The sequence below is a fragment of the Carassius gibelio genome, chromosome B3 (assembly GCF_023724105.1).
Source record: "Carassius gibelio isolate Cgi1373 ecotype wild population from Czech Republic chromosome B3, carGib1.2-hapl.c, whole genome shotgun sequence".
Classification (NCBI taxonomy): Eukaryota; Metazoa; Chordata; class Actinopteri; order Cypriniformes; family Cyprinidae; genus Carassius; species Carassius gibelio.
In genome coordinates, this window is record NC_068398.1 from 11,745,111 (window position 1) to 11,757,508 (window position 12,398).

The 12,398-nt window shown below is 35.6% G+C and overlaps 1 protein-coding gene across 3 annotated transcripts in view; it reads right to left on the minus strand.

The window, feature by feature from the left end:
- Positions 1-12,398, minus strand: part of LOC127953303 (inactive rhomboid protein 1) — a 57,021-nt gene that overhangs the window by 16,968 nt on the left and 27,655 nt on the right. For 2 of the 3 annotated variants that reach the window (XM_052552436.1, XM_052552435.1), the window contains 3 exons: positions 3,552-3,696; positions 3,331-3,470; positions 1,568-1,675 (listed from right to left, as the gene is read on the minus strand). In XM_052552436.1, the coding sequence (XP_052408396.1) occupies positions 1,568-1,675; positions 3,331-3,470; positions 3,552-3,668 (365 nt within the window). In that variant the 5' untranslated portion in view covers positions 3,669-3,696. The remainder of the gene's footprint in view (positions 1-1,567; positions 1,676-3,330; positions 3,471-3,551; positions 3,697-12,398) is intronic. The other variant, XM_052552437.1, reaches the window with a different exon arrangement.

The following is a 12,398-nucleotide window of genomic DNA, read 5'->3' on the forward strand; positions in this document are numbered from 1 at the left end:
GTGCTGAACTCATAACGGTCAGAGACAGTGAAAGCATGTGGTGATAAGAAACCTCATTTGTCCCTGACAAAAGACCGAAGTCATGAAAGACATTGACAACTGCTGAGAATCACAACCATGTGAAAACATATTCAGTGATTTCAGCCAAAATCATTCCTGATGTAACATGCACTGAGGGAGAATGTAGTTCTCCAATAGTGGTGTAGTGAATACAGTTTTGGACAGAAAGATTATAGACTCAAACACCACAATGGATGACCTCTGGCTGGACGTCTGTGAGGCATTAAACCAGAAAGTGACCAGTAAACAAGGCTGTATTATATGTGCCAGCCATTGCTGTCTCTTTTAGCTAATGTTTACCGTAGCTCTGACCAAGCATGCTTACAATACTTGCACATTTTCATAGTCATACTATATTTAATTACAAGCCTAGACCCAAAGAAAACCTCAAGACATACAAAAACGGTCATAAACTAGTCTGAGTTTGTGTCAGGGTTCCCAGTGTAGCATATTGCTAAGCTAACAAACCTATACTTAAGCAGTAAAAATACACAGCGTACACATTTTATAATCTGCCGTTCAGAATCTAGGCGTCAATGCAATTTTTTCTTTCTTTTTTTAAAATAAGATGTGAAATATCAATTTAAAATAATAGTTTTGTATTTGATTACATTTTTAAACATAATTCAATATAAAGATATTTTCAGCATCATTACTTCAGTCTTCATTGTCACTTCCTCCAGAAATCATTCTAATATGATGATTTGAAGCTCAGGAAACTTTTTAAAAGTATTATTATTAGTGTTGAAAACAGTTGTGCTGCTTAATATATCACGGAAACCGTGATTTATAAAAGCATTTTTTAGGATTCTTTAATGAATGGAAAGTTCAAAAGGACAGCATTTATTCATCATGCAAATATATTTTTACATCATACATGTCTTAAATGTGTTTTAGTCAATTAAATGCATCCTTGTGGAATAAAGGTATCAATAAAAAAATAAAAAAATAAATAAACCCAATCTTTTAAACATATAGTGTACATAACCTTAAACTGCTTTAACCGTCAATTTTAATGTTTGCTTTGGAATCAAACACATTTCCAAAATGTTTTAATTACTTTTCCTGTGATTTGTAAATACAGAACACATTTTGTTTTTTTCAGATTGCACTGCATTCACAAACAGCTTTTTCATAACTAGGAAAAAAAATATCCACTATGGGAATTTCCATTATTTTCCAACAACTTCTGTTGTGGGAAACCCTTAATGATGCATATTAGTAATATGAAGCTACACATTGTTTTACACTTTTACTACCTAAAGTGTATATATTAGTAGTTAAATAGCGTATAGGATTAGTTAGTGGCAGCCTGTGTGCCTTATGTTCCTGTGAGTATGTATTGTAAATGGCAATGGATGGTGTTTTACATGGGAACAACTACTATTATAACTGTAACACTGAAGATGACTGACGAGAGATGGTACAGTGCCACGTGAACAGGTTCCCCCTGTGTGTGTGTTGTGTGTGAGAGCTCCCTCGCCAGGCCTCCTGCGCTCCTCTGTACCTGAGCAGGGTTCTGGAGAGGGACTGGTGCCGTCTGAAACTGTGCCGCCCTGCACGGTGACCCTTAATGGGCACAGTGTTAATCCTCTCAAAGTGCACCCTCCTGCTGCTGTGGACGGCCCGAGAGGACGGAGGGCAGGAGGAGAGGAAGAACAGGACGAGGAAAAGAAGCAGAAGAGAAAAAGAAAAGAGTGAAGGAGAAGAACTGGAAAGCAGATCAACAAGAGCCAGAGAGCAAGATTAGCAAGATGAGCAGAAGCAGAGTATTCAGCAGGAGGGTTATTATCAGTGAACTAGTGTGCACGAGTTAATGAGTAGCATATGAGGGAGAGACATGTGCTAGTCACACATACACACAAGGATGCACAGAAATACACAAAACAAGGCTGACAACTGGTGTCGTCCACATAGAAACCATGTAAACAGGCCCACAAACACTAGTTCTTTTCAGATTTGGTTTATCACTCATGAAATGGAGCCATGAAATGAGGAATTTCAAAGCCTCCGGCACAGGAATCACATGCACATTCCTATCACATCTCAACTCAAAACAATCTCAGCAAACAAACCATAAAAAAGCCTGGCAACATTGGCTTGCAACCAGAGAGGTGCTACAATGCTGACTGCAGAATCACACTCGATTCACAGATGCAAGATCAAGAACAAATGATGCATTATCATAGGAAACATTAATGCGCATTCATGCAATTATAACTCCTACAACAAGATTAATACACCATGAAATGAATGCTGGTGTGGTCATTTAGCTTTGTTCCAAAATGCAGTGAGCTGCATTCTAAAGAATTGGTTACATTCACCGCAGTTTGATGAATTTTCACATTCGAAATCTAGCCATTTAGATGTGTGTTATGGGGAATTTCATTTTTTTGCTAATGTATCTTAAAGGGATAGTTCACCCAAAAATAAATTCTGTAATTATTTTCTCAACCTCACGTCGTTCCAAACACGATATAGTTGATCAAATTCGAGAACTTGCATAGACAGCAACACAACTGATACGTTCAAGGTCCAGAAAGGTAGTAAGTACATCATTATAATAGTCCATTTCAAATCAGGTGTCCTGCCATAAATTTATGAAGATACGAGAATACTTTTTTTGTGAACAAAGAACTGTCAAATACATGCGTCAAAGACACATAAATGAAAAAAATGTTGAATAAATTGTTATTGTTTTTTTCTTTGCACACAAATAATATTCTTGTAGATTCGTAAAATTAAGGTTTAATCAATGATGTCACATGGACTATTTTACCAATGTCCTTGACCGTGGTAGTTGTGTTGCTGTCTATGCAGGGTCATAAAGCTCTTGGATTTCATCAAAAATCTCTTAATTTGTGTTCGGAAGATAAACAAAGATTTTACGGGTTTTTGGGTGAGCTAATCCTTGAAAGTAGCATCCTAACTCAAATAGAAGCCATGGTTAATTTTCGTAAGGGGTGTCACTCTAAAAGCCTAAACATAATAGCAGACAAATATTAGGGAAAAAAACAGTTTTCTGTGAAATAATTGCGTTAATCATATATAAAATGGCATTTTTCTCACTCATGTTATGTGACTGACTTCTCAAAGGACACACACAATGCCGCCAAAACCGTTTGTACCAGTCTTGCTATAAAACGTCTATTGAGGCAGCTTACTAGGTTTTGGAACAGAGTTCGACCTTTGGAAAGGATGTGAATCTCAAACCTAACGGCTTCTGTAAGAGCAGATGTGAGTAACAGCCACATGTAATGCCTCTCCTACCTCTTGATGGTTTGTGTGATTGAAGACTGACGCTGGAAGGCAGCTCGCCGGGGGTCGAAGAGGTCACGAGGAGGAGAGGGGAGATGAGACGTTTCCACAGGCATACTGACGCTGCGATGGAAATTATGCCTCTTCAAGGGCTGTAAAAGAGAGATATGGACAGGTTTGGAAACCAGAGGTACACTATGCACTGAAGATGAGGTAGATACCGGTGCTTGTACCTGAACAAAAGCTGGAGCTTCGTCCACGGACACCTGAGCGGTGGGAATGTCCAGTTTTAGCCATGGCGGCTTCTTGCGCTGCAGGCTGCTGGTGCTGTCTCGTCTGGGTTCAGCCATGCTGCCTGCCTCTCCCTAAACCTGCCAGCTACACAGAGAGAGAGAGAAAACCAGATGAAGAGAGAGGTGGCTTTTCAAAAGACCTGCACAGTCTGTCAGTAAATCCCAAATTCAAACAGTTACTCTTCAAAGTTGAGGCTCTGTCGTGCTGATAAGGTTCATGACTAATGTAGGGATTGCTCACATTGCTCACTGCACAACATCTGCTGTATACTGCCTCAGGGCTCAACAATCATTTTCAACCATTTTCTCTTGCCAATATTGTCATGAGCTCCATACAACAACTAAGGCTATTTTTAGTAACACATTTCTATACATGTCACATAAAGATGTACATTTAATAAGTCAGTAAGATCAAGCCTGCTTAAAAAGAATTTGTTTTAAATCACTATATTTAGATTTAAATGTATTGTAATTATTCGTAATATAAACCATACACTTTTGTATTTAGAAGAAGTATATTATGCTGCATTTATTTAATAAAAATACAGTAAAATTTGTAATATTGTGAAATCTTATTATAATTTGAAATAAGCTGTTTTGTATTTGAATATATTTTCAAATGTAATTTATTTATGTGAGGCAAAACTGAATTTTCAGCAGCATTACTTGTGACACTTCAGAAATAAGTCTTACAGTATATGTTATATCATGAATATTTACTCTTAAAAATTGTTGTGCTGTGTAATAAAGTAAGGAAAGTGAAGTGTTTTTATTTTTTTATTTTTCTGATGGACAAAGTTTGAAGGACAAATTAAATACAACTTTTAAATAGTCGTTTAGCTCCAATGACAGTCATAAATTTATAAACGCACTTTTGAATACAAACATGTTTGTTCAGTAGAAATGCAGTACATTACTGCTGCATACTATGCACAATATATTATGCCATTCTTAACATATCTAATGTCTAATTAAATGTCCTTGCTAAGCCACAAGATGGCAGTCTAAAATCACCACAAGATGTGTGAGAGCCCCAAAAGCCAGTAAACCCTCCTGCTGCTGAGGAAACCACGAAATGTAAATAAATAACCGTTTTCTCATATGTCTGCATTCACAGAGCCACTTAACTGACTAATAAACATTTGTACTGTGGGGGTGGAAAAGTTTATTGTCAATAGATTAAGCCTAAACCAGTGGCTTTACACTACCCTCTCATTAAAAGTGCTGCTTTCTGGCGAAGCAGGAATTCAGTGAGAGGCCATCATTAGTGTGTCGTCCCGCTGCATGTTCCCACACAGCCCGAGCAGAGTGTTTTCCACATCACTGCTGCATGCGACCAGCAGCTGAAGAGCACTAAAGAGACACTCTTTCTGCTTTCTTCACTTCTCTGAATACTGCTTGTCAAGATGTCAGTTCAGCGCAGCCTGCTTTTCTACAGAATAGAGATCTGCTGTCCAACCTAAGACTGTTTGTGTGTTTTTGGGGCCGAGTTCAGCTCGGGTCTTCATGCTATCGGTTTTTTATACCCACTTGAGGTTTGTTATTGAAGAAAAACTAGTTTTTGTCTCATTTAAGTGATCTGGTTTGGGCTTTATCTTAATGCCTGAGCTTTTCTACTACAGTTCAGTTGATGTAAGTTACTTTCTATAAAAGTATCCGCCTAATGTGGAAATGTAAAGTGAAACATAATTTAATATGACTTAAGATATTTATTGTTTATATACTATATATATATATATATATATACTGTATACAGTACAGACCAAAAGTTTGGAAACATTACTATTTTTAATGTTTTTGAAAGAAGTTTCTTCTGTTCATCAAGCCTGCATTTATTTGATCAAAAATACAGAAAAACTGTAATATTGTGAAATATTATTGCAACTTAAAATAACAGTTTTCTATTTGAATATACTTTACAAAAATAATTTATTCCTGTGATGCAAAGCTCAATTACTCCAGCCTTCAGTGTCACATGTAACATCCAGTCTAAAATAAAATGTAAAATAATTGTTTTTAAATGTATTATACTTTAAACTATCATTTATTTCTGTGATGCAAAGCTGAATTATTATCACATGATCCTTTAGAAATCATTCTTATATTCTGATTTATTATGAGTGTTTGAAACAGTTCTGCTGTCTAATACATTTGATGAATAAAAGGTTAAAAAGAACTGCATTTATTCAAAATTAATAAAAATTCTAATAATATATATTCTAATAATATATTTTCTTTACTATCATTTTTTTTATCCATTTAACACATCCTTGCTGAAAAAAAGTATTGATTTTATTTAAAAAAAAGAAAGAAAAAAAAATTACTGACCCCAAATTACAGACCAGTAGTGTATATTGTCATTACAAAATATTTGTATTTAAAAAAAATAGCCTCTTTTTTTTAATTCATCAAAGTATCCTAAAAAAGTATAACATGTTCTGAAAAAAATATTAAGCAGCAGAAACGTTTCCAACTTTGATAATGAATCATCATATTAGAATGATTTCTAAAGGATCATGTGATAATGATCTAAGAATTCAGCTTTGCATCACAGAAATAAATGATCATTTAAAGTATAATACATTTAAAAACAATTATTTTAAATTGTAATAATATATCACAATATTAAAAAAAAATCTGTATTTTTGATCAAATAAGTGCAGGCTTGATGAGCAGAAGAAACTTCTTTCAAAAACATTAAAAATAGTAATGTTTCCAAACTTTTGGTCTGTACTGTATATCTATATATATATAATTTTTTTTTTTTTTTTTACTACACATTGTCATATACAGTAAACATCCAGTCATAAATGAGTCAGATGTTAAATCAATAACTGCTCGAATAGACTTAACAAGTAATTCATGAGTAAGACTGACTAACTTGTCAGTTTGTGGGAGTAATAACTCATAAGAGTCCATTATGCATGACTACAATGGTCCATCTATGTTTTAGCTTTCGCATGCATCCAGTGGAGACAAAACAATAGAAAGACAAGTGTATTGTCTTTGCATTATTTCACATATCTCATCATCTTCAATTCAGACTTCAAACTCATCAATCAGATGAAAATTTCATTTCTTTTGCTTTGGTGCAGTAGATTCAGCAGAGGCAGAGTTACGAACACTCAGTATTCTCCTGCAACCCATTTTTTATTTAAAAAGCCCTTGCTCTGTCTAGGGAGTGACATGGAGGCAAAGGTAGTCATTCTCGGATATATATTCACCCCTCGGGAAGGCCTCCAGATCTGTTCTTGGTTATTCTTAACAAAACAGATTTAACACAGCACACACCACTCTGTTAAGCTCCCATGATGGAGTGATGATGGACGCTACTGGGAAAGATACAAATCACAGAAACACACAGTCAAACAGAAATACATCAATCTCGACTCTAGCAAAACCTGAGTGAAAGTTTAAACTTTAAACTCATCAAAATAGTTATTTATCAGCAGCCCCAGACAAGAAAGCGCCCGGCGTCTGCAGCTCATGGTTGAAAGTGAAACACTCTCTTTGTCCATGAGAAACTCTCTGCCCGCTGAAGAGGAATGTGGACTGATATCATCACTGGCCTCTCAGTATGTGTGCCGTGTGATGACTGTGAGATTACAGGGCAGACAGGAGCAAAGCCCCAGCTTTGAGGACACCCCTGTCGGGCCATGCCAATGGTTTTCCACCACAGACAAGGGCTAGGTCAAAATTGAATCAGTCTCAAAATTTTGTGACAAGAAAAAAATGAACAGAACAGTTTGCATAAATCTTTTTGAGTTATGACAACTTCTAATGCAATTATGTCCAAACAACAACCAAGTAAATTCCTGTAACACTAACAAATCCTCATTTTGTTCTAATTTGTGTGACATCCTATGTCATCCGCTGGAACGCCATGAACATGCATTCAACAGTTAGAAGCTGCACTGTAAACCCTGATAAGTTCACAGAACTCAAAAAATATTTTGTAACAGATTACACAAAAACATTTAAGTGATGTTTTTAAATGTTTTAAGTTTACATAAACTTACAAATTATAATTCCAGTTGCCTTAAATTATCTCAGTGTTATCTTAAATAATTATATTTCTGAACTTATAATTAGGGAGTAATTCACTCATAATTTTATCTATTTTTCAACTCCTATAATGTGGGAAATACACTCAAATTTAGTCTTTTGCTGTCCATCCTCAGCCTAACCACAGGCTCTACTCTTCACCACAACGGTAACACTACAAAAACATTTATGTATTAACTTATGTCCCTCTATGTTAATCTTGTGTAAAAACACACAAAATAACACTTAATTTCTAAAAAAAATTTCGTTGTTTTCTGATGCAAAGCATGCTGGGAACTAGAAAACACAATCATTTTAAGTTCACTTTACTATAACAAATTTTTGAGTTTACAGAACTTATTTAAATTAAGTCCAATGAACTTTCGTTATTATTTGAGTGCAATTAACTAATTTCATTTGATTAATTTCACTGTTCGGTTTTACAGTGTGGAAATTACAGTTTGTAAAGTTTTAAATATGAATATTTTCTTACACAAATATATCGATTCGCTTCAGAAGGTCTTTATTCCCCAGAGCTGTGTGGAGCACTTTTTATGATGGATGGACGCACTTTTTTGGGCTTCAAAATCTTGGCCCCTGTTCACTGCCTTTATAAAGCTTGGAAGAACTTATAAAGCTTTTTTTCTGATTGTTTTATATAATATATAGCAATAAACACCAACACATTAAAGGATTGTAAAATGCCACAGAGACTTTCGTCATCCACAATTTTAATGATGATGCAAACGAATATCTGTTTTGAACTTACTGAAACAATGTAAAAAGTGATTTTTCAAAAAGTATATATTACAAGAAATATAAATTTAGTCTACTTTAAAATGTAATGTTTTAATTAGTGTGTTAATTGCCATACCTTTGTAATTATTTAACAGCAATTTTGGAGTAAAAACTTTCACCACCCATTTTTTTTGTTCAGTGTAGCTGCATGAAAACTTGCCAAGAATATAGTCTATAAATTTCTTCCATAAACTTCTTCCATATTTCCTTCCGTATTGTAATGAACATGTAATGACTTATGCAGAGTTATGGTAGTATCCGTAGGTCGTTGATTGGATTTTCAGATGTGGACGCTGCAATTAATAATGGAGGCACATCTCAATGAAAATTCATAAAAAGATCATTGAAATGCATTTAGAGAATAGATGGTAAATGTTAATTTCATGCCAACTTTAGTATTTTTTCATACTAAAAACTGCATTAAGATCGTTGCCATATTCACATTTTTTTGATTAAATTAAGTCAAAAACTTCGCAAATATTCCACAAATGATTTGCTATATATATTGACCGACCCTACCACAGAAAGGAACCATCGGTCAGGTTCAGTATCCGAACAGACCCATTCCAGACATCCAATCCTGACATTCAAGCATGTCAGAAACCAAATTATCTAATTCTGAAAGGCAGCGATTATGTTTGACGCAGGAGTCAGAAATGAGAAGACGCAGTTGTGCTGTGTGAAAGACCGCTGGAGAGGCCTGAGGGGACACACATGAAAGCTTCCCATCAGCCCTTGAGCCAGAACAGACCACCGTGACTGCTTAATGTCTGTATCAGTATCCACCATCATCTCATTAATCTAGCCACTAAATCACACGACAGGCTGATTACCAACTGCACGAGAGCCATCAGCCCTGGGTCTGCACACTGCATTGTGGGATTGTGGTAATTATCTTCTACACCCCCGTCATTTGACTCCAACCCCTGCAGCAGTGCTTCCTGAGAAGCTAATATGTAGCATGTGCCACAGCCTGGGTTTATGTTGCAGATGCCTAAGGTTAGTTTAAAAGTGCACTGATGTTACATCCTCAGCAATTACTTCCCTTCAGCTTTACTGTCGCATTATAGCACCTGTCAATCACTGAAGCATGTTTTGGGGTGAGACTTCATGCTGGTTTCTCTAGGGCTAGGCTGTGCATGTGAGGACACTGCACAAGGCTGCACATGCCGGATATCCCCAGGAGAACCCTGGGAAGAAAAGCAAAAGGCCAGCTGTGTGTTGTGCAGCATTTCATAAACTGCCAGCATGTGTTTAAGAAGCTGGACAGCTGTAGTTCAATGCATAATGTAGATGTGATGAGATATTTACAGTTATATTATTTACAGTCATATTCTATTAACACTTTTAACTAAAGTACACAGAACACAGTACACAGAACTCTGAAGTAAGTTCAGACTCACAAAAAAAAATTATATATATATATATATATATATATATATATATATATATATATATATATATATATATATATAATTTTTTTTTTTGTGACGTCACCTTAACGTCACTTTAAACAAATGTTTGTATTTTTTTGTGTGTGTGAAATGCAAAAAGAGTTATCGTTAAAACTTTATACTTTTTAATTTGCACAACTTGCAAAAAATACAGTACCATTCAAAAGTTATTATTATTATTTTTTTTAGAAATTCATATTTTTATTAAGCAAGTATGTATTACATTTATCAGAAGAGACAGTAAAGACATTTGTAATTTTACCAAAAAAATAATATTTATAAAATAAATATAAGTTATATTGTATTTTTGAGATTTTTATCAAAGAATCCTGAGCAGTAGGTATTACAATTTCCACTAGCAAAAATATTGAGCAGAATAACTGTTCAACATTGATAGTAACAGTAATAATTAATGTTTCTTGAGCAGCAAATCATCAAATTAGAATGATTTATGAATGATTTACCACAAAGCCAGTCATAAGGCTCAATTTCTTTAAACTGAGATTTATACATCATCTGAAAGCTGAATAAATAAGCTTTCCATTGATGTATGGACAATCTTTGGCCGAGATACAACTATTTGAACATCTGGAAACTGAAGGATCATGTGACGCTGAAGACTGGAGTAATGATGCTGAAAATGTTCAGGTAGCTTTGCATCACAGGGGTAAAGGAATATATGTTAAATTATATGACGAAACAGAAAACAACGTTGAAATATCACTGAAGCGATATTACTATATTTTTGATCAAGTAAATACAGCCTTGGTGAGCATAAGTGGCTTAAATTATCAACAACCAAGATTAATAAAGGTTGTAAATGTATTTTCCATTGTTATTTCATGTTAGTTATCGTATTACCTAATGTAAACAAACATACAGTACCTGAATGTGAAGTGATTTAACAAAATGTCCATGCTGCTCTTTTCCATTCAATAAAAGTTGATAGGGACCACTGGAATCATAAAAGTGGTCCGCATGATACTAAAGTCTTTTGTATTTTGAAGCCATGCGATAGCCTTGTATGATGAACAGATCTAAACGTAATCTTGAGTGAAATGATATTTTTGAACCTTTGAACCATCTCTTTACGTGCCCTGTTCAAAGTCACCGTGCTGATAGACAGTTCACGTGAGGTTTGGAAATACAACCTTACAGTCAGCAGCCCAGATCCTGACACATCCGCATCACACAAAGTTATTAATTAGGAAATTTTAGGAAGGATTTTTTAATATCCTCTACCATCGGAGGAGACAGTTTGGCAGGTCATGGGAAGGATATCCTTCAGGAGGGATGACACAGATTGAATTCTGCACATGGCTGCCATCCAAAGGATATGAGACTTCTTTAATGGTCTTCATTCAGATTTATGCTTCCACACAGAAAAGGATGCCGCCCCTCTCAAGGGCTTCATAGAGATCACTTGTATCAAAGTTACGATGCAAGTCAATAGTGCCATGTTCAGATGTCAAACATACTTTTAAGGAAAACTTGTGGGACGAAAACTTCTATTTTAAGACAGTTTGTGCTAATGGGACGAAATCAGCGTTGTAGCATTCGCTCTTCCTGGCTGCTCTATATGTGGCGACACTAAATATTTTTCTTTAAAATCCAAGCTCTTTATGTAGCCATGTAGTGATTTGTTTCGACTGTCCGATTAGATCAAGAGGAAGAAAATCTTGGCTTTCATCATGACGTTACATTGTTCTCGATTAGCTTCCTGCCCTTGTGTTACCCCAGGCAAAAGCCTGCCACGAGCTAAAACTTCCTGTTTTAAGACATAATCCATCAGATACATTGAAACTAACGGCTGGTGTTTACAAAAAAATAAAGTGCAGGTGCAATGTTTAAAACAGGGAGTTCAAGATATAGAATATCATGTAAACAGACTGGCTGTTGCGTTTTCTCTTGCTGAGACACAACAGTCTTTTGTATACTGGCTTTACTCTCCCTTTTCTGTCATTTCTATGATCTGTTCACACCAAAACCGAATACAATTACTTGAATGAGTGCTAGTCATGCATGACAGGTTGTGTAGTAACGGATAGAGCTACTGTTAGAGCGGGTGAGGGTTTAGATGCTGTGTGTGTGTGCGTGTGTGTGTTTTGGCGGTGAGCCGTTTCCACCTCTTAAGCAACTCAGGACAGACCCTCGCCACCAGCAAACCAAATGGAAACTTCCTGTCTGAGTTTTTCCACCATTTGAGCCTAATATAGAACAACCTGGCGAGCAAGATACGATTGTTTTTGGAGACATCTATCTGATTGGACGAGATGCCACCTTCCATTTGTTAGTCAGAAAAGTAAAACTTGTAAAATTAGATATTAAAATCCTTGCCCTATCCCAGTTTAATATGCAGTCTATGATAAGTATGACACTATTGTCTAAACAGGGATTTTCTGTTTTGTTTAACCAACGGCAGACGGGTTGTTCCTTGTTAAAAACAGTGGCTGTATCCAAAATCACAGACTATATATAGTATCCCAAAAAA